The sequence below is a fragment of the Molothrus aeneus genome, chromosome 2 (assembly GCF_037042795.1).
Source record: "Molothrus aeneus isolate 106 chromosome 2, BPBGC_Maene_1.0, whole genome shotgun sequence".
Classification (NCBI taxonomy): Eukaryota; Metazoa; Chordata; class Aves; order Passeriformes; family Icteridae; genus Molothrus; species Molothrus aeneus.
This window is the reverse complement of record NC_089647.1, coordinates 38,250,857-38,273,967: the sequence shown is the minus strand read 5'-3', so window position 1 is coordinate 38,273,967 and position 23,111 is coordinate 38,250,857. Positions and strand designations below refer to the sequence as shown.

The window sequence follows — 23,111 nt, the reverse complement described above, 5'->3', positions numbered from 1 at the left end:
TCACAAATTACTGTCAACAGAAGGAATAAAGTAATTAATTGTTCAAGGACCTCTTAGGTTGTTTTATCCTGAGTGTGCTTATGAGAATGCCACTAATCGCAATGGATGTTGCAATGTGTTAAGAACCGTTTGCTTTTAAGAAAATTGACAACCGACCAGTCCAAAACTGATGGCAGTATCCAGGGGATGGTGACATTCGCCAGGGTCTTCTGAACAAAACTTGGAAAGCCGAGGGACGGCTGTGGGGTATTTCCTGCTCGGAAACACCAGGGGCAGCATTTGCTGCGGATTGAGCGAGCGGGGCTCGCAGCGCAGCCCCGCAGCCGCTGCCTCTCGCCTCGGAAGGGAGAGATCACACGCAAACCGAACTCTCGAGATGCTGCTTGGCAAAAAGCGCATCTTGAAAGTCTCAAGTTAAAATTTTAAAAAAAAAATCTTTGCTTGGAAAGATCACTCTCTGAGTTCTACGAAGTCTTGTAAGAGTGAGAGAGAGAATTCCTCCAGCTGTCTTGGTTGCTTCTGGAGCAGCACCATGGATTTCATATTCCCACAGCCACTTTGAAAAACGGCTAAGACATCATTTAAAACACTCCCACTTACTCTCCATGAGATTCATGTGTTACTGTTGCACGTGTGTTCTGTGACTGACCCCCCTTAAGCACAGTAATGACATCTGAGCACTACAGAACAAATAAAAGCCCAAGCAAGGCCTGAAGCAAAGGTAACATTGTCTACTCTCTTAGAAACATTATCATTTCATTTAATTTTCCAGCTGTGCCAACCCACTGTTCTCAACAGATTCAAGCTACTGTTACATATCAAATAATAACCCACTCTTCCTCAGTTGTTCAAGGTTAAACAACAACAAAAAACTCTTTTCCTGTTAGCAATAATGCCTTCCTCTGAAGGCAGCGTGGCCCCAAACCCTGTCTCACAGACCTTATCCCTCAGCAAAGTCTCAAAGCATTTGCTGAGACAAACATGGGGCTGGAGGCTCTGGCTGGTGCTCACCAAGCCAGAACCTGGAAACTCACATCATGCAATAAACCCTCGTGTTTGTTGCCGCATGAAGGAGATGGGGGTTATGAAAGTGGGGGGTTTTATATTTCCTGTATGTCTAATGCTGCATATCTTTTATATTCTGGGGGATTTTCCAGGAATGTGTCACTTTATCACTGGCATTCAAAGTATTTATTTGCATGACCTTGGAAGGGGATAAAAACACCTGAGAGGGTTATTGTCAGCTCCTCTTCATCCTCAGCTTAATGGTCTCAGTATGCTGAGATGAAATTTGTGTATTTTTCTGACTGGACCCGTTGCAGAACTGAAAGAGATAATGCACCCATCTACTAAAGGCTGTACAGTCCCAACAGACCTTGGAGGTTTTCCATCAGGGATGTGTCTCTGCGTGCTTGGGGGCCATTTTTATTCCCAGAGGTATTTGGGAATTTGGCTAATGCAGCCACAGTAGTACAACAGCATATTGCTTTAATAAAGCCGGCCAGCTCCCAGCTATTTCTGCATCCTCCTTTACAGCTCACCTACACCAACACGCAGAACCTGACGGCTGCCAGTTGCAGCAAGGCCAGTTCCAGAGGCCACATCTCGCAGTCTAAAATTGCCCTGCTCTAAATAGAGGAGCCGGGCGAGAGAAGCACTAAGCCTGCGGCTTTCCCGGGGAGGAACCACAGTGTAGGCGCTACGTGACTTGCCCCGGACACCCAAGAAGCTCCTGTCAGCGCGCGGAGCTCCCACATCCCGAGCCTGACCTCGTGTCGTGCACTCGTCCCGTGCATGCGAGCGCCCTAGAACGCACTGCTTGTTTTTATACCGTCTGTTCCAGAGAAATCCAGCTGGTAGAGGAGCGCAGCGCCGTGATTTATTTGAGAACTCCCTCGTACTCGCCTGAAGGTCTCGCCGCCGGGGGAGGAAGGAGAGCGCGGGAGGCTGCGCTCCTGGGCAGCTGCTCCGCGCCCGGCCCGGCACCCAGGTAGAAGGCGAGGAGGGGAGCGGGGATTTCCTTGGCTTCTTCCCATGCACATACCTCCCGGGGAGCGGCAGCGGCAGCCCGACTCCCCTCGGCGGCCGCTGGGAGGCTCCGCTCCCCTCCCGGGCGCCGCGTCCCCGGCCGCGCTCTGTGTCGGTGACACCCGCCTCCCGCCCCCGCTCCGCGCTGCTCCGCGCCGCGCCGCACGGAGGGGCCGCGGGCAGCTCCGGCACCGGCAGCGCCGACAGCCCACCGGCAAACACCCGCCCGCCGGCGCGGGCATGGAATATACAAAAACACAAAGGAAAAGTGGCTGCTGGACTGTTCTGGGGGCAAAATGCTGGAAGTTTGTAAGTGCAACTCTCCGTTTGTAATTACTGTCTGAAGAGGGGCTGGGTTGCTTGTTTGGGGTTTTTCCCCCCTCTTCCCCTTCTCCCCCCTCCTCCGTGCTTTTCTTGAAACTGTACTTGAAACTGTTCGATATCTGGGAGTAAAAGGGAAAGTACGCGAGAGGAGTTCTTTGCCTGTGTCCGTAGCTTGCTGCTTAATACTAAGCGGGGAGATGAGCACTGAAAGCAATACGGATTTATCCAGTGGCTGAATTAAGTGAAGGCGAATCGTGGTTTGGAAGTCCACTGACTGACATTGTTCCGGACCGGGGGATCTGTCTCTCTGATTTTTAGAGGAACTACAGTTTAGTGGCAGCCAGCCGGACACAGTCACCACGCCGCAGAGTGGCCAGCAACGAGCGGGCGAGAGAAGCGAGAAAGCACAAAGACTGAACTAACCCGACCCTCCTCCTCTTTCTCCTCCTTCCCCGGCTCTTTATTTGCACATTTACTAAAGACTTAAAAGGAAAAAAAAAAAAAAAAAAGAGAGAGAGAGAGAGAGACACCCCAACAAACCCCCTCCAGCTAACCTACGAGATTTTCGGTCCGCCGGGGGTTTCTCCGCGCCGCCGACCACGGCAATGCCTTAAATTTTCACTTCAAGGAATAACACCCCCCGCTCCCCCGAAATAAAATAAACCCAATAAACCTGCCAAGTCTCACTCATTCCCGACGGAGAGCTCCTTCGTCCAGGGATTCATTTTGAAGGCAGCGGCTCGCTTTATTTGGCTTTTTTTTTTCCCCCCCCGTTCTCCTCCCCCGGCGGAGCCCCGCCGTCCCCCCCTCACCGGGCGCCCCTCGGCCGGGGCTGCCCGGCCCCGACCCCCGCCCCTCCCGCTGGCCGATGCTGGCGCAGCCCTAGCGACCCCCTCCCGCCCCCCGATCTGTCAACCCCCCGCGGGGCCGTCACCGCCCGGGGGCCGGGCGGGGGTGGGCTGGGGGCGCGGGGCTGACCGCCCTCCGCCCCGCCGCCAGCCCCCGGGCTCGGGCTCCCGCCGCTGCCCCCGCCTCCCCCCCCATCCCCCCCGCCCTCCTCCATGCGGCAGTGAGGACCGACCCATCCGGAGGGCCAGGACCGGCAGCCAACGATGGGCGACACGGCTCCCCCCCAGGCCGCGGGGCTGGGGGCCGGGCTGCTGGGGGGGGGCCCGGCGGCGCCCCGGGTGCACAGCGCCATCGTGGAGCGGCTGCGGGCCCGCATCGCCGTCTGCCGCCAGCACCACCTCAGCTGCGAGGGGCGCTACGAGCGGGGCCGCGCCGAGAGCTCCGACCGCGAGCGGGAGAGCACCTTGCAGCTCCTCCACCTCGTGCAGCAGGGGCAGGGCGCCCGCAAGGCCGGCAAGCACCCCAAGGCGGCCGCCGCCCCCGCCGCCGCCGCTGCCGCCGGCGCGGCGCCCCCGGACTACCACCAGCACCTCCTCGGCAACGGCGGCATCAACGGGGAGCAGCCGGCGGGGGAGCAGCGCGCCTCGGCGCTCCTGGCGGTGAGTCACAGCGCCCGCTGCCGGCGGGGAGGCGCCGCGCCGAGCCCCCGCTCGCCCCGCGGGGCGCCCGCCCTGTCCGCGCCGTCCCGCGGGCCCGGCGGTGTCCGTGGGCTCGGCCCGCTGCGCCGCGGGGCGGGCCCTGCCAGGCGCCGGGCCCCCGACGGCGTCGAGTGTGTGAGGGGCGGTGGGCGGGCTCCGAGCTCGGGGGGCTGAGGGCGTGTGTGTGTGTGTGTGTGCTCTTCGAAGGGATTTTGGGACTGCTTGGGGTGTTGCTTTGGGGTGTTTTTACATCGTGCTGTGCACCTACAAACGCGTCGCGCGCCTCTGCCGTCGCGCCTTGCCGAGGCTGTGACATCGGCATCCCTGAGGAGGGCACCGGCAGCCGACGCTGTCAGCGCGTCCCCGAGCAAGGGTCAAAAGTAGCGCTCGAGTATCACCCGCCTTCAGGATTGCTCCCCGTGCCCCGCTCCATCCCGTTCGCCAGGGCTCCAGGCACCTATTTTAGGTCGTTTCTCAGCCGTGCCCCTGGAACTGAGGCACTGCCTAAGCCCGGGGCAGCGGGCACTGTCCGGAGCGGAGCGGAGCGCCCGAGGGGCAGCTCCGAGCGCCGGCCTCGGCAGCGATGCCCAGGTTGTTATTGTCACCCAGAGGGTTTCGCGGAGCAGAGTTACGAGAGTTTTCCAGGCACTGCCGCTCTGTAAATGATACGCTGACCTTTTTCAACTGGAAATTGCTCTGAACATGTCAAGGAGGCGAAGCCTTGTCTCCTGTTACTTTATTACGAGCAGTCAGTGCACCACGCTTTTGAAGGCATTTGCTCCGCTGTGCTGCCTCCCAACTCTTAATTCTCGGCACACATGCGAAACACTGAGAGGAGTGACTGCATCCTGATAGGCCCGCGGCTGCTATTCGAACAGCTGAAAATAGATCGCTCCCTCTGCTCCAGACATCAAACTTATCTTTCTTAGTGCCTGACGTATGCTAAAACGGGACCTTTGTGGTCGTTTCTCCCTTCTTACCCGTGCGGTGCGTGGATCGACGTTTGGGGCTGCGTTACTCAGCATCATTCGTGAGGGTGATGATGTAAGCGTTAAATGCGATAACATTGTGTCCGAGGGGAGTTTAGGCGCTTCCACCTGACTCAGTGTTCAGATTAAATCTCCCCACATTCCTCGTCACAATTAAGAAAGCCATTATCTTATTTTTCCAGTGTGTATTAATGTAATGCTTTGCACTTGCCTTATGGGAAAAAAAAAAAAGGGCTTTTACCTAATAGTGTATGTCCCAGAAAAATTCACTTTCAGAAATCAGGCAACAGGCCTATGTGGGGTTGGTTTTTTGTTTTGTTTTGTTTGTTTGTTTTGAATTTTTTTTTTTTGCTAGTTGTTACTATTATTATGAAATAGCTGGAGACAGCTGCTTGGAAATGCTAAATGAAACAACTCCCAAGAAAATACTGAAAGATTTTCATCTTTTAAGTGCGGAGAGGTTGTTCTTGTTTCTGAGATATCACTAATGGCTATTAGCGTGCTGCTTGCTGGAGATTCTATGCACAGCCCTCGCTCTATGTTGCATGTTGCATTACCTCCCAGAAAACTCCACACACACGTGACCTTGAGAAGCAAAAGGTCTGACAAAGTTCCCATCATTTTTGCACACCAGCCTTCGGTAATCATGCTGACAAGGTGTGTGACTTCAGTGAGCATGACGTTTGGGGCCCTGAACTGTGTTTTGACACCGAGTAAATGCTGGCTCATGGAACAGCATTGTTGTAAGGTGTCACTGCACATCCTCCCACTCTATGCTTGACACTGACATTCCTCATTTGCTGCTCTGATTAGGAAACAGAGAAAGGCATTGGTTCAAAGTCACACCTCTGCATTGTGGAGGTACACCTTCTCCTTACCAAGAGCTCCTTACAACAGTGTTGCAAATATTAACAAGGAATAGCTAAACACGCGGTGTCTGAGCGGGGTGAATTCAAGTGGCTGAGGGTCATGGGGCTTTGAGGTAGTACAGCTTTGTGTTCCTGTTCTTGAAAATCCAGAGGGCAGGGCTGGACCAGGAAAGAACAGAGTCTTGCTTTTCCTTCAGCCATAGCTGGAAGAGAAGTTATCCCTGCCAGTTATTCCAAGGGTACTAGAAGAGGAAGGACGAGGTAGACTAAGCCTGTTGTCCTGTGCATTATAAATGGATGGGAAGAGAACAATCCCTAAGCAGAATTCAACCTCTCTGGAGTGATTCTCAAGAGGAAATCCAGTGCAAGCCTTATATGTGCTATTCCTCTAATTCCAGATTTATTCCTTGCAGCAGACAGGGTGCACAGGGTCCTGGAACAAGGGGCAGCTCTGAGTTTCAGTTGTGGCAGGTACAGCTCTAGCACAGGGAAGTACAAGACAGGAGCACGGCTTCGAGTCTCACTCTGAGCATGTGAGACTGGACACAGCCAACTCCAAGGGGAATGTAAAGCTCCATATGCCTTGCTGTAGGTCCACCAGTTTAAAAAAAAACCCCACAGCTCCGCACAGATAAGTGCAAAGGCAGTCATAACTCTCACTGGGGAGCTCTGGCTACCAGGACACTCTTTTGTCTGCAAAACCCAGCTGGGTTGTTTCCTCTGCTTTGCAGGTCCCACTGCTCTTGTTACACATGTGCCTGCAGTGTTTAGTGGCATTGGATGGGTCATTTCCACAGTTGGACTCAAAAGTAAATATTTGACACTTGGTAACATTTGAAACAATGTTTCCTTGAATGTATCAAAGAGCTTGAAGTGATTATCTGACATTGTTGGTACTATTATTTGATAATTATCTTTTCCCAGTGGGCAGTTTAGAACTGGCAGAAGAGAGAATTTTTAGAGGAGTTTGGTTTGGCCTCAATTTAACATTGTTACTTTGATTTTTGAGAAAGTATCTTTAGCAACAGCATTTTCTAATTGCTGAGTGGAGATCAGATTTTTTTTTAGCTGGACCAATGAATGTGGGCGTGTGTGAATGAGAGATTTATTCTTCGGGACGCAGCTAGGGAAGCTTTTGTACTTTCTGCCTTCGTGCATTTCCCAAGAGCTGACATTTGTTTATTTATATGGTGTTGTTACTTTCCATGGTGCAGAGTGGAACAGATAAAAAAATATTCTGTCTTGCTTTTATACATACATCTATATGTATGTATATGCCCTTCAGCACTTAGCTGTTTATACTGTTTATGTTATATGTAAACAGTTAGCTCTGGAGGGCATTCCTCAGTGCCTTAAGCACTGAACTGGTAATACTAAACTTCTTGCATTGCAGTTTCAAGTCTCTGGCAGCCAATTCATTCCATCATCCTTCTGACACAGGCTGAGCACTGCTCATTTTGCTCTGTGACAGCTGGGAACTCTGTCTCATAGGCATTAGTGGATTATTCTGGCCAGGTTCTTTCATTGCAGCCATCACCCCGGTGGCTCTGACTGTGTTAAGCAATGTTTGTCATCAGTCACAGGTGACTTGTTCTACATTCACCCATCTCATGGTTGTGCTAAATTTATCATTAGAAGAATTCATTTTAAATAGCAATTAAATACATTAATATTTTCTGTACTTGAAAAGTGACTGTAAAAGTGGCCTGCTCCCCAGATATAGTCTGGAAGCAGGTGAAAAAAGAAAAGGGAAAACCATCCCATAAAAGTGATATATCCAAGGAAGAGGGGAATGTGTTAATTCCTTGTGCTTCCTAAATTTTCATCAACAGCTGTACAAATCTAGAAGAGTCAGTGGGTTTGTCCCAGTTCCCAGAGGACCTCAGTGAAAACCAGGGTTGCCTGACTGGTACCAAGAGCCAAGACTGACTTGTAAAACCTCAATTTAGGCACTTATTTTATGTGGAGATCCTGAATTAATTTCCTTAGGATTTTTTTTTTTTTAATGATCCACACTGTGTTTGCTGAGGTTTGGCCTCCTCTGTGCTAGTGTTAAAGATCCTTGAGTATTGTAAAAAGAACGATTGTGGTCTGGTATCTTCGCCCAAGCTGACACTTATCCCCATCTCCCAAGTTCTTTGTTTTGTTTGCCGCTTGGCTGCCAGGACACCCTGCAGAAATACCTGCATTTTTTGTGAATGCACATAACATTTGGAAGTGCTCTGAAGCAAGCAGGATAAGGTGACCAGCTGTGGGGTGAAGTGACATTATGGTGTGGTGAAGACAGGTGGATTAAAGCACAAACCATTCTGCAAAGCTAGAGTGCAGTCTTTTCACTGACACAAAGTTTGGTGCCAAAGCAATGGAAATGTTCTGTTTGTGAGATAAAGGACTGTTCTCTGCTCCTTGGGCTTCTGCAGGAGCAAAGCTGTGTTCTGACAATCACAATTTATGTAGCTGAGTCAGGTAAAAAGAGTAAGTCACATTGCTTGTGTGGGTGGAAAACATTGATCTGCTGTAATGGGCCCTCTGGCCTGCTGAGAGCCATTTGCTTTGGATGGACATGGGTGCCATTTTAAAATCTTTTTTCCCCTTAACTGTGAAAATATTTTCCAGACCAAGCTGCATAGAAGCTGTTTTTAATGAGGATTTCAACAAATGAATTTGTTAAATTTATGCTAATTTGTAGGATCCTTTTCAGGCCTACCTCTCCCATCAAATCACTTGCACCCTTTAAAGCTTTTTCAGCTTTGAATACATTTAATGAAAGTCTCCTCCATTCTGAAACTGTTTAAGAGACTGTTTCCACCACCAAAGTTTCTGTAGGCAGTGAGCAGAGGAGCAATGTCTCTGCCTGGACTTGATGTGCTCTCCAAGGCCAACCTGTGGGCTTATTCACATCTGTGGCTGTTATGGCATGTCCTCTGACAGAGTTCTTGCATCCCCTGCAGTACTCAATTTGAGTCCCTTTTCTGTAGCACCACAACAAAGGAAAGTGATATTCAGCTTCTGTTTGTTCTACTTTGAAAAGTGGGACTCCAGCAAAAATGTGAGCTGTTCTGTGGGGAAATCTGAACGTTAGACAGGTATGTCTGAGTCAGAGAAGCTGTTTTGCTGTAACTTTGACTCACATCACTATTGGTACTTCTCCCCTCGCAAAGAGCACTTCCTGCAGAAGGAGTATGTGGGGTTCAGTTAGGTTGCAGTGACCAAAAAAAAGCCCCAGCAGTTTAGGTTAGTCAGCAGGTTAAGAAAGGCCACAGTGCCTCTCTTCCTTCTCCTAACTGCTGTCAGCAGTCCCTTCAACCAAGATATTGTCTTCAGAGGCCATTTGTGGTCTGCTTTTCTTATTAAGTCTGCTGCCTTATAAAACTGAAACTTCACCACTGTCTCATTAATGGAAAAGAATGCAGATCCTTTTGACAACTATGGAAAGGGCAGTATCTCCACTGCTGTGTTTATATTGCACTCCCTGTGTGGTGTAGGAGGAGCTGGAAGCTGGCAAGCTGCTCCAGCTAACAAAGCACTGGCATAGAGGTGCTAGGTCTGCCAGAAAGTGTCTCTGTGGTCTTGCAAATGTCTCCTGTTGTGCCACTATTTCCCTTCTATGCTTTAGCTTTTCTGGTGGTGCGGCCTCACCAGCACACGGGACCTTGGGTTTTGCTGAAGGCTCAACTCTCAATGACCTGACATGAATATATCCTGGAATTCAAGCAGGTGATTAAAGCAACCACTTATGTAACACCTTAGAGGGCATGAAATCAGCTGCATGGTGCCTAGAAGAGCTTTGGCCACCTGGCTGCTCTGAAGAGAAGAATCAGGTCTTTGCTCTTTGACCTCTCTCTGGTGTCTGCATGTCAGTATTCCCCTATATGAATTCCCAGTGGTGGTACTCCCAGCAGGAGTAAGATGAGGCTGATGGGATTCTTGACAGGTCTGTATTTTCCACAAATCTTAATCACAGTCTGTAAACCTGAAAAAAGTCTTACCTATGTCATGCTGCTTCAGTTTGGAACAACTTTGAGCAGTGAAAGAGGCAGTAGTCTTGGCTGCAGAAAAGAAGGAGCTGGTGCTGAGTGAGATTTGGATCCAAGTTTCAACTTAGCAGTACTAAGATACAGATTTTTTCTGTGCTTTTTTTTCTTTTAAATAAAGACATAAACTATTTATGCCCTAGATTACCATTAGAAAGCTTCCTATAGCCACTATAAAGCCAACTTGTAAATTTGCTATACCTTGTCCGGTTCTTCCAAAGTATTTTTAGATGCAGGTAATCAGTCCATATTTGTACTGTAGTTCCAACACTAATACCTAAACCAAAATACCTGCAACTCTCTAGCAACTGCTTTTAGGTGAGCATGCTGTAAACTGAAATCTAAGTGTTTCCACTTTGACTCTAGGATCTATTCAACAGATTACTCCTGTTATTTCACTTCCATAAACGGCAGTTTCTTCTATGAAAGATACTATTTATCACTTCTGTAAAGTGAATTGAGATGTGATGGTGAGTTTTATTGCTCAGAAGCCAAATTCATTATGGATGGAGCCTAAAACAGGAATTTTGAATGTTTGCTTTGACAAAGCCTTGGAGAAGCTTCAAATCACTTTTTCAGCCTTTGACCCACAGATCTGAGTATTGGAAATACAAACCTGAATGGGTCTTTTACATAATCACATGACTCCAGACCTAGGTTTTCATGGCACCATGTTGCCAATATTCACAATAAAAGCGCAAGATGTGGCAGTGACCTTTGTTTTTAGCAGAGAAAAGCATCTTTTTACCTTTTTTTCATAATCATGAATATGTATGCTTTATATTTTCTTGATTTACTTGTTCCTGATTCTGCATCAGTATGTGCTCAAATTAATCTCCAATTAAGTCTTCCGTGTCCAAGTTTCATGTACTTGATGCTTCAGCTAACTGGGAGCAGAGTGGGACTGGAACTGAGAGTATATATGCAAGTCATCAGGTCTCTCTGAGGCTGCAGCTGCTCCCCAGTGAAAGCAGGTGAGAGCCACCTTGCCCTGCATGTGTTGTCTCCCATCTGGTAGTAATGGAGGATGGTTCACATTTAGGGCTCAGGGTGAGAAAAACACTAAGAAATACTGCTTAATTGAATAATTTATGCAAAATTCCAATGCACTTACATAAAAATTATAATTTATTTTAGTTTTAATTTGAAAACACCCTCATGCCTGTGGTTTCACCTACAGGTGTTGGCATTTCCCTAAAGAAATTCCTTGTATTCAGAAATGCCTCCTGTAGCTATTTTTATCTATGTCACTCAGTTATAATTCTGATGTGCTTGCAAACCCAGCTGAATCAAGGTGGAGAGAAATTAGTACCAATTAGGAATCAATGTGAAAGTGCTTCTAAAAAGTGAGGATGTAGATCTTGCAAACCCATTTACCTGCTGCCTGAGCCTGAAGCTGGCTAAAAGACTTGGTAAGATCCTGGACTAGCAGATGAAACCCCAAGAGCATTCATCATGGCCATTCTGTTTTGAAACAAAGCATGCTATTGTGTAAGAGTCATCCTGGTGGTACCCTGGCTTTATTGTAGATCTCTGCAGCCACCTCCCTAGAGTAGGTGTTATACAAACACCCAGTGAGAACTGTGCCCTTCCCTGCCTAGCTCAGTGCCTCAAGAGACAAGATAGACAAAGAATGGAAGGAGGAACAGAAGCACAGAAAGGTCAAGTGTCTTGCCCAAGGCCAAACAGCAGGTCAGTGGCAGAGCTGGGAACGGAGCCCAGATTTCCTGACTCCTAGTCCAGCGCTCTATTAATCATCTCTTTGCTTTGTGTTCCTGGCCTGTTACTGATCATAGGAAATGTGAGGATGACTTTCCAACAGCTTCAGAATTGCTTCTTACTTTTGGAAACTATTGATCATCACCATGTTATTGAGATAAAGAGGTCGTGTACTGGACTCTTGTACATGTATATGCTCTAGAGGATTCAGAACTGAGTGTTCTGGGTATTGATTTCAATCCAGGACACTGAAAAGCTATATTTCATAATCCCAAATGTTTCTTCTAAGTCAAAATTTTAAAGTCTTTTTTTTTTCCCCTTACATTATGTACAAAGTGGTTTGTTTTTATAGCATTACCCATCACAGTTGAACTCCTATATTGGTGCTTGCCCTATAAATCAGTTGTAACAGTTATTTAATTAGCAGGGCTTTTCTTCTCAATGGAACTTACCCATGAAACAGTCAGAAAGCCAGTAAGTCAACAGTCCTGAGACACTGGTGATCCTTACTTATTTTCATTCCTCACTGTAGGATGTATTCAGTTTCCAAAGCCTTTCAATTGTTTATCTTGATCACAAAGTTAATTATACCTGTGAGATTATTTTTTTCCTTCTGAAAAATTTTCACTTGAGGCAAAACTCTGGCTACTGTGGTAATGACTTACTGAGAGTCTCTTGTAAACAATAGTATAATCACTTTCTTATAGTCATGGCAACAGTGTTTAAGCAATGAGCTTACTGAACATAATGTGCACTGTCTCCACTGAATAGTATTATTGCAGCACTGAAGTGTATGCTGCTCATTTTCAGAAGACTCAGAGACATAAATTATTCAGCAAAATAACACTGCTTCAGAAAGCATCTCTGAAATCATTGCATTCTGTACTAGCCAAAGAAGGGCATTCATTGGTGCTGACAGGGCTGTGTTTAGTTACTGCACAACAGTGGAGTCTTTGGTACAGCCTTGCTCCCACGGAGTTTAAGGGTGTCTGTCTCAAACCACTTGAGGACTGTGCTACCTGTTGGCAGGGTTGTGCTTCTCCTGGTTATGTTTGCTGCTGTGGAGGGCAGAATGGATCAGGAGGATGCATCCTGCACCTATCCATGGTGTGAGAGGTGGCGACTAGGTGCAGAAGGAAGAATTTGGTTTAACAAACAGGAGGTTTACTCAATCCCTTCCCTGGCTCAGAGGATCACCTGGATTCCTACTCAGTAGATTGGGGAGGCACTTTGGAGAGTGGGTGACTTCATGGGCAGCTTCAGAGGTGAACCTCAAGACAAGAAGCTATCCCTGATTTTTCTGTTTATTTTGTTTTTGTATCTCCCTTATTCAAATATCTAGACTTGAAGGAAAGACCTTGTTGGCAACAGTTGTTGTTCTGGAATGAGTCATTCCACCAGATTTTAGAAATACCGCCTCAGTGACAGTTGGCAAAAATGCTGCATGGGCTGTTCAGTTTATGTTTTTCACTTTGGAAAATCAGACCATTTATTTAGGGTTCTGTTACTTTAGAAACCATCTTCAGGTGCCTTGCCTTGCCTTGCCTTGCCTTGCCTTGCCTTGCCTTGCCTTGCCTTGCCTTGCCTTGCCTTGCCTTGCCTTGCCTTGCCTTCCCTTCCCTTCCCTTCCCTTCCCTTCCCTTCCCTTCCCTTCCCTTCCCTTCCCTTCCCTTCCCGCTTTTTTCCTTTTTTTCCCTTTTCCTCATTGTTATGGCATCTCAACATCTGCATTTTCAGTCCTGATTATGATCTGATTTGCCCTTCCTGAAACTGCCTATGAGAAATACTGCGGACGTGGCACTGTGGAATACCAGCCTAATGTAGGATCAGGCCTTTTATTTCTGATCATTATGCTAGTTTATAGACAATTATTTTGTTTTCCAAAGAAATGCATTCTCTCTGCTTCTCTGAAAGCTTTTGGTTCGCCATCCTTCCAAGCTAGATAGACTTGGTGTTCAACAGGCAGCCGCTTACCTCCATGGCCCGGTTCCCGGAAACACTTATGCGTGTGCTTAATTGTGCACACATGGGAAATCGCACTGAAATCAAGATGTGTCGAATTAAGCAAGTCAAGAAATATTTGCAGGGTTTGGTCTTTGTTCAACAAACAGGCCTCAGCCTGGCTGAAGTCCACGACATGCTACAAAAAGAATCCAAATTCACAAGTAAGTAGTGTATTAATTATCGATTGACTTATTTTCTTAAACCAGTTAATTCTGTACTTTTAAAAACTACTTGCCATTTTTCCTGCAAATCCAACTGCCCTTCCTTTCACACTCATTTTTCCTCCTCACTGCTCAACTCCCAAAGGACCTGAGCTGCCAGCCACATGATCCTCTTTTATAACTATTTGAGTTCTGGTGTTTCTTTTTTCCTACCAACTTTGTGTATTACCATATTCCTAGGACATATTTTGGCCAGCTTTTAGGGAGAGAGAGAGTGTCACAGTGTTTCAGGCCTTCATTTCTAAGTGCAATATTAAATATAATCCTTATAATTATAGCACTGCCACTTGGACTACTGTAGTTCAGGCTACGTCAATATGTTGTCAAAAGGTCTCTTTTTCAGGAGCTGGAACTCAGTCATGTTGATTGAATTGAAATTTGATGGCCAGCAGCTGCAAACACACTCTGCCTCCATTCCCCCTCCTCCCCCCACTCCCCAGCTTCCTGCTTTTTTCCCCCCTTTACTACAAAATCTTCTTGCTTTCCATCAAAGTCATAGTTTAGAAAACAGAGCTAATTCCAGGCTCAGTTAATTCTGTCCCTTTGGGTAAGTCAAGACTGTCCTTCAAGGGGTGCCCTGAGGCAACCTGAAGGCATAATCTGCAGTCTGTGTGTGGATGGTGAATCTGAGAGCACAGCTCAGGTGCAGTGTGAAGGCTATCCTCAAACTAGGCACAAACATCCTTCATGTAGGAGCTCCTAGAATGACATCAGTGCCACTCTCAGCAGCTAAGGAAGCTATAGATGTGCCTGGGCTGATGTCTGTGAGGCTCCTGTGTAAGCAGGCCTGGGAGCACCACAGCCCTCTCCCCTCTCGTCCCCTTGGTCAATCCCATACAGACCTTGCTATTCATCCAAGCAAGGGCATTGGGATGAGGGCAATTGCCAGCAGCAGTCTATACTGCAAGTTTAACACACAACCTTTTCAGCCCTAGGGGACTGGTGGGAAAAAAAAAGCTTTGAACTGGGGGAAAAAATAACTGTATTCAGTAGTTGTATAGCATGATCCTGTCATTTTTGGTACTTAGAAACCAAAACAAACTCCCAGCATTCATAACACAAGATATCCAGGTTTTAAAAGGTGCCACTTGGAAATACACAGTAACTACTTTTCATAAGGCCCTTTAGTCCATGTGTTTACAGGTGGACCAGAATAGCTCTGCAGAAGTTAATCCAGTCCCTTGAGTAAACAGTATGTACTCCTAAAACTTTCTGTATAAACCAACCATATGTAAGGCCTTTGGCATACATTTGTACCACACACAACAATACATCTGAGGGACCCTGCTAGAGCCAGGATGGCTAGTGACTTTGACAACCCCCTTGCCAGTGTACTGAATGTGTGTTCATTCTGTCATGCCTCTGAAGGATAACAGCCTTTGGATGACAGCTGTACCAAAAGGGCTATTTACTGCAACACTTTATTATGTGGTTCTTGCAGCCCTCTCCCAGGACGTACTGTCTGTGCTTGGGTCTCCCAGGCTGCCATCAAAGCACAGGCTCTTTGACACGGGTCAGAAGGACTCCTCACCCCAGCCTTGCATTGCCACTTTTGGTCACTGAAGTCACACTCACCCCCTTCCCCTGGTAAAGTTCTTCTCTGCTGCCCCCCTCCTCCACTTCCTTAAGCTATAAGCCATGTCTCCTCCTCCACATACACCCCCTCTCACCTGGGTTATTGCCCTCCCATCTCTCCTTTCATGCTTCTGACACTGCTGCTTCATAATGTTGTTTTTCTAGTTTGGAAAGGCCAGAGGGCCAGGCTGGGAGGGACATTCTGAACACATGTTTTCCACATGTTCTCCTCATCTTCACTCATACTGCTTCTCTAGCTGTCTTTAGCTTTTTTGCTACAATGGACATCTAATGACCTTGAGTGTATTCTCTTCTCTTACTAGTTTTATAAAGGATGAGCTCAAAGTTCCTGTGTCACTGTCATATGAAACTTAGAGCAAAAACTTCTGTGAGTTGACAAGGCACTTGTAGGTTCTTTGACCCTTCACCACAGGCCATGAGCACTCACAGACTGGGCATACAGTTGTGAATGCTTATGCTCCAGTTCAGAAAAATACCAAAAAAGTATGTGTGACAATAAACATATGATTAAATACTTTTCTGTTTGAGTGCTGCTTCATTGTGGAAGTGGACCCCATTCTGGAGGAGGCATCTTTATTGGTCTGATTCAGAAAATGCTTAAGAGTATACCAAAGTTTTAAGAATAGTAGTTCATCCACTATCTTGTATTTTAGTGACTCTTAAATAGGGCTGTGTGGTGCAGGCAAGGCAGAAAATGTGGAGGATCTCCTGGTCACCTTTTACGTTTTCACTCACTCTGGAATCTGAGTGTCTCTGAACTGTAAACACATTTTGGAAGTGCTACCACCTATTTGCTGTTTGAATGTTCAATAACGTAACTGTGGTGCATACCTAGGTGCAGTATATTTAAAGCAACTGCCATTAAATGAAGGGCAATTATATCTTAGAAAGGTAACTCTTCATACAGAGTTAGCATTATTTCCATGACTCTGTTTGACAGGGAGTTGGACCCTTGGACTCTTGGATTCCTCTCCTGCATCCCAATGACCAGTCTGGTAACACTCAGGAGTCCAAATCTTTTTGACTTAAAACATGTAGGCATCAAATCTTCTCTGTACTGAACTGAAAGCAAGGAGAACTGGACATCTAATTGTATTTTTGAATCTTAGCCTAAAATCTCTGGAGACTTTTGGAACATTTATCCCTAGGAGATTTTGCTGGAGTCAAGAATACAGGTTGGAGCCATGGCTGAAAAAAAAACCCAAACCGACATGTGACATCAGTGCATCAGTCAATGAGTCATCCATCAGTGCCAGAGGACAAAGTATTCTTTGTATTTACCTAAGTAGTTACCTATTTACTTTCTGAAATAGTAGTACTAACTTGACATTTTGGTTTGCTGTACAGTGAAAACACTATTTTAAATGCCTTGTATAAAGACAGGCTTTCTTGTTTCTTGAACAGTTAGAAATACTAGAGAACAAATGTAAAAGGCCCATTTCCTTCCTTGCTTGTAAGTGTGGTCTAGGAAAAATCCTGAATTTTGCTAGTAGGAGACAGTCCAGTCTCTTTTCTTGCCAGTGTTGTGAGTGTTGGGCCTTTAGAGAAGGCTGAGTTATTATAATTTCCTTCTGATCTTTCACTGTTTCTGCTTTCCCTCTGTTTTGGCTTTTCATTCTATAGATATATTACTGAAAATGTATTTTAAAAAATTAAAGGCAATAATTTCTTGAAAAGGGCTTTACCTGTAAAGGACTCTAGGCATACCACACACAGGCAGGTCCCAGCTGGGAAATGCAATATTAAGGCTGAAAACTCTGTCTCTCAGACTCCCTGTTTCTCACAGTCCTTGCAGGGTGGTGGGATGCCTGAACTTCCCAGCACACATGGTAACCATTGATCTCAGAGTGGTGTTAAGAGGCCAGTGCTAGGAGCCCAAGGCAGAAGAAGAGCTGAAGGGCAGAGGAAGAGAGCGAAATTTTGCTGTCAGTGCTCGAGTGTCTAGCTCCGTACAATCCTATGACAAGTAAGCAAAGGAAGCTTGAAAAAATTACCCTGGGACTAGGAAAGCAAATTGATGTAGAGCAGGATAGCCATTCCTTCAAGAAGCAGTAGAATTATTTTTTGTCATTTTCCAAGGAAGAAACTGATCCAATTTGACTGACTCCACTCTAGCTGTGCAACAGGAGCCAGTGGCCAGACCTCCTGATTTATCAGGCCTATTATAAGACAATTGCACACCTAAAACTTGTGCTTTTCTGTCTCTTGGTATGCTTTGTATCCTCAGAACAGGTTTTCTCCCTCAGCATTTAATCCCTCTTTAGCCATCACCTTTTTCTGCTTGACAAACCACACTCTGTGTGTGCACTTTGAAGGTTGTGTGGGCACCAACTTAATGTGAGTGCTTTGCTGGGGAGGCCAGAGTCCTTGCCTCTCACAGGGGTAATGAACTACATATTAGGACCTGGCTTCTTCTGAAATGGTATTTAAAGGTACAATATTACAGGAACAATGGATCTGAAAGCAAAACAAAGCTGCTTAGAGCCAGAGACATTTAAGTCCTGCATGAACAACTCTGCTGGTCTTTTGTAACTATCTCTTATCTAATGTAATCTAACCTAACACATTAGTATCTTTACTGCATTTATTATCCTTTTATCAAGGAATGGCAGGAAGGAGATTGGGGCCTTGGTAAAAGCATGAGGCAGAGAGGCATGAGACATAATGTTGAGCAAAGGTTAAAAGAGCTATACAAGCTCTTCTGTTAGGCAATGAACATTGCAAACAGCAGACCTTCTTGTCCTTCTCCCATCCCACTGACTTTGAGGTGGTGAGGACCTGGTGGCAGATACTTGGTGTTGATAACTGAGATGCTATAGCACAGAAATGGATTGTTCAAAGGTTTCCTATGCCTTAGAGAGTTTCTCCAGCGAAATTCAAATGCAAGGCCGTGGATACCTCTGATAACTGCCCTGAAACATTATTAATGAGACCATTTTTCTGAAGAGGTCCTGTAGTTTCTACACCATCAGATTTCATTTGGTTTCCTTGATGGAAATGAGCTACAGCTACTGTCAGTGTTTATTTTCAGTTAGTTTTATTGGTGGCACTGCTCGGTAACACATGGTTAGGATAGTCCAGTTAATCAATCCTCCTCCTCGCTGCCTCCCCCTTTAATTTTTTTGTCTGCTCTTGCATCACAGAAACATTTCCAGCAATTCACTTTACATAACAGTTACTGAGGCAAAGGGCTGTCTAGTTATGCAGAAACTCAGCATCCCAAAATAGATAAGGTTGAAAGGGGCTACAGTGGGTCATCTGATCCAACCCCCTGTTCAAGCAGGACTGTTCTAGATGCAGGATTGTGTGTCCTATGGCGCAGGATTGCATCCAGATGGTTCTTGAATATCTCCAGTGAGACAGACTCCACAACCTCTCCAGGCTACCTGTTCCAATGAGGAACTTGACTGATAAGAAAGACTCACCCTTCATACAAGTTATTCCCAAACCAAGCATGACAGGGAGGCACCCAGCGGTGCTTATGAGGGCCCCTTAAGGCCCTTAGTTTTAGCCAGGATGGGCTGCTTAGCAGGAGACACAGTGAGTGCCTTTCCCACTCACAGCAGGCAGAAGAAAGTCTGCTTATTTATGAAAACAGTCCTGAAAAAGAGAAAGCAAAGTTAAGCTGGAGTGTTTGGTTCTGATTGGAACACTTGCAGCTTGCACTGATGATGATGCCCACTGGTGTGTCTGAAGGCTGTCGGCCAGCAAAGATAGCCCACCCATGTGATGGGGGGTGCAGGCATGCAAACCACAGCAACTCGTACCTGGGGCTGCTCTGGCTAATGGCAAGGGACTTCTGACTGGGCAGGGATGAACCATAATGTAGGATGGTGGTATGAAGGGCTTCATATTTGCTTTCCTGGTGTGATTCCTCTGCTTGCAAGGAGCACTAGGCAGATGGTTGGGAACTGCCACCCATCTGTCTATGATGGGAAGGAGTACCTGGCATGGCAGAATGAAAAGGTCTGAGCTACTGACAGACAGTGGCTTTGCAACTGGATACAAAGCAGAAAATGAACATGTAGACCCTTGGCTAGGGCAGGACCGTTCAGTTTTATACCCAATCTCATTAATTTCTTCTGATTAACACCAATGAGAGAAAGAAGAGAATCTGTACCGATAGCAACAAGGCTCTAATTTCACCTCTGGTTAATAAGCCATTTGATCTTTGCTTTACTGGTCCTGCTGGAAACCAATCTGACCTCCTCAAGCTGAGGCTGCCCCATGGGGCTGACATCCTAACACACATCTGCAGCCATCAACAGTGGCATGTGAGGGAGAGACAGAGGGAACGTCACGTTCATCCTAAGGCTTCCCAGCCTACTGAAAGGAATCTTATCACAGCTGAGACAGAATAGTGCAAAGCTCTAGATTGCTTTTCTGGGTCTGTAGGTTCTGAGACTGCTGTGGCAGTGCATCACAGAGTCCCAGGAGGAAGTTTTATTGTTGTGTCTCAGTAGGAGCCACCGGGATTTTACTAGTGAGCCTGTTCATACAGAAGACAAGTGTTCACGTTGCCACTGAAGAAAAAAGGACGGCCCCAGCCTTAAAGTGTAATGCTATTTTCTTAAGATAAGGAAAAATCAAATTAAAAATCATTTTCATAGAAGAATTCAGTTTGGGTTGACTGGCTTTGTTCAGGTCATCAGTACATAATCAAAGGGTTGCTTCTGTTTTTGTGTCCTAGTTCATGTTAACACACAGAAACTTGCATGCTAACCACTGTTTTCACCACTACCAAATTCTAGAGGTCAGGGACCTCTAGAATTAAACTTACAAGCTATCATAGTGTGGGTGGACAAACCTCTTTCAGGGTAGTAGCTGAGAGACTCATTTCCTCTGTGGATGAGCCACAGAAATGGATGCATAACACACACTGACCAGTGGGTTACATTTTGGCCTGCACTGCAGATGTAACCCAGCAGCCAGGGTGAAGCAATCTTAAAATGACATGGAACATACCATCATTAGGAGCTCATCACACTGTGGGTATCAAATTAAGTGCTTCTCTTGCCAATGAGAGTTCAGCTCAGTGTTAGGGTGTCAAGATTTGCGTTAGTTGCAACAAATCCTGCCTGAGCTATGTGTATGTCTATCATGTAGAAAACTCACCCTCTTTCTTAAGCTATCCACACCAAAATGTCTCTAATGTAAGTTTGAACGAAATATTCTGGCTGGGATTATGGTTCAGAGTGGTTCTGCACTAACTTCGACTGAAATACATGTAACTGAAGTGCTGTTAGTCCTCCAGAATCCTTATTTGTACCATTCACCCCAAAAGAAGGATGAATTCTCCCACAGGTTGTACTGGACCAAGACAAACTGCAGGGCTCTGTACAAGGGACTGTGGCCCCACACTGCCTCAGTCACACGTGTGTCAATGAAGAATGACTAGTGCTGGCAGGATTTTGCAATGGGGACTGACACCCCAAGGTCATTTGTCCTGGAGCAGAGGTTCACACCTTTCCACAGACTTACTCCAAGGCCAGGTACATTGAAAGCATGGGACTATCTTAGCCTACATTTAAGCTTGAATACTGGGAGTATTATTTCCATTTTGAATTTTTTCCAAATAAATAATTTTTTCAAATGTTACAAAAATAGTTAAGTAATTTTGTAAAGCCTGAAGAACATTCTTTTGTATCAGGATTTGAATTGGAAATGGCTGTTTGGGGGCCAATTTACTTTAAAAACTACTTTGTCCACAAGGAACTAGTTGGCCTATGGTATTTCCAGCCTACAAATCTTTTTTTACTTTAACGAGGGCCTAAAAGCTCAACAAAAAAATCTCAGTCCAAAGAAATTCCAATATTGCATATGCCAGGAAAACTATATCCATTCTTGAGTTTATACTGCTGAGGTTTAGTGGCAGAGAACTGCCCATATGCTTATCCATGCTGTCACATGTACCCTCAAATTATCCAAAAACAAGGTAGCTTTTCTTGAACAGAGCAGGTTCTTACCATGTCTACAGGGGAGTATAAAGTCTGTGGACATACCTGTCAATCTTTTATAAACTACAAATCCTCTAAAAGTTTTCCAATACATATGAAGGTTCATTTACAACTTATTTAAGCCTCGTGGCAATTGACTTGCTTTTCTTACTTAGCTTTCACAGACCCTTCAGAAGTAGTCCTCAGACCCTCATGGGTCTGCAGACCACAGCTTGAAAACCACTAGCTCTTAGTTTAAACAAGATACTTTGGGGCCTTTTGGGCCTAATTTTCTATAGCCTTGCAGCTTGTGAGGTCTTATATACCTATGCAAATTGTGAGTAAAATGGTACCAGATGAGGAGGGTGGTGTTCAGCTCTGGTGTTAGCTTTTATTTGGACAGGTGTGAAGGATGCCATTGCAAAGCAGTGACAGATCAGGGCCCCAGCACTGTAACTTCTGGAGCACCAGTAACTGCTCCCTCCTCCATGAAGATCTTGAGCAGCACCACTCAGAGCAGAGCTGGGGAACAATTCTATTTGCAGATCCATCATTCTGCTGTTACTCCCTGAAAGCCAGGCACTGGCCTGGCACATCAATAACCATGGCAAGGATCAGGCTATTACACACCTTGGAGTGACAGGTGACAAGGGGCTTTACTCAGGGTTAGACTCTTGCTTTGTAGTGCTGTTTGCACCCCCATTCAGTCTCAGTGTGTTTACTCTTTTTGGTGTTTCATGTCTTGAGCATGGAGCAGCAATCTTTTCATTTAAGCAAATACAGTGAGAAGTGTTAAGTGTTTCAGTGCTTCTTCTTTCCTTTGATCTCACATAAAGCTCCATGTAGAGGGTTACATGATCTCCATCACTATCTCCTTTCATGCCCAGTAATTAGCACAGGTCCATGGGCTGGGTGCAATGCTATCCTTCCCTGTGCTACAAGGGGAGAGGTAAAAGGGGTTGGAGTGATTGTTTGCTGTGTTGATGACTGTGGTGTTGCCATGGAAAAGCTGGAGACTTCAGGGGAGTTTGTGTTTTGTTGGGCAGGGAGCCAGCCTGCTCTGACTTATTACAACTGTGTGAGTGAGTGAGCCATGCAGAACTTTATCCCTCTGTAGCAATTCCAAGGCTGGGAGAAAAAGAAAAGGACAGGACTGCTTTAATAAGGAGGAGTGCAGTTCACTTTTCTAAGGCTGATTGCATGAAATACAGAGATGCAGAAAAAAATCCTTTGCTATTTTCCACTTTTTTTTTCCTCTTCTTCTTTTTTTTTTTGGCAGAATATGTCCACTCTCTTCTAAGGACTGAATTTAGAGCAGTGCAAATAATAAAATCTCAAGTAATCCTCCTGAAAGCGAACAGAGCCATTTAATTGGCTGTATCTGTACTGAAAGAAGCATTTGGAGTTCTGCTGAGTCTGAGTCTATTAAAGTCTTTGATCTATGCCAGAAACAAAAGTGGAAGCAGACTATACTGTTTTCATTATCTATTCTGAATGAAGTGCAAAAAGTAAATACACAATGTAAACAGGGAAAAAAATTATTCAAGGCCTAGGTCCAGCAAAAAGCTGTCTTCATACTGAGCTTCCCATACTCTGAGTAGTATCATTATTCCCTGGAGGTGGAATTAAAAGCAATGCATGCTTTCTACAAATCACTTTCTATGGGCAGATCTCAAAGCAATTTACAAAACCGGCCAGTTCCATTACTCCCACATTAGAGAGTGAATCACTGGGGCCACAGGACTCATCCAGGAGAGCAGGTCCTGCCTGAATCCCTGGCTAGCCCCTGCCTTCTCACCACGCTCCCTCTGGGTGTACAGAAACTAGCTGTGAGCTGTCAGGAT

At 46.0% G+C, this 23,111-nt stretch overlaps 1 protein-coding gene and 1 long non-coding RNA gene across 2 annotated transcripts in view; both read left to right on the top strand.

Moving 5' to 3' along the window:
- The first annotated feature begins 2,168 nt into the window (after window positions 1-2,168).
- Window positions 2,169-3,028, top strand: LOC136553310 (uncharacterized). The gene is made up of 2 exons (XR_010783130.1): window positions 2,169-2,337; window positions 2,524-3,028. It is a non-coding gene; the product is annotated as an uncharacterized lncRNA (long non-coding RNA).
- Window positions 3,029-3,464: 436 nt separating this feature from the next.
- Window positions 3,465-23,111, top strand: part of MAML2 (mastermind like transcriptional coactivator 2) — a 209,467-nt gene continuing 189,820 nt past the window's right edge. The window contains exon 1 of the mRNA XM_066544729.1: window positions 3,465-3,860. Coding sequence (XP_066400826.1) covers window positions 3,465-3,860 — 396 coding nt within the window. The remainder of the gene's footprint in view (window positions 3,861-23,111) is intronic.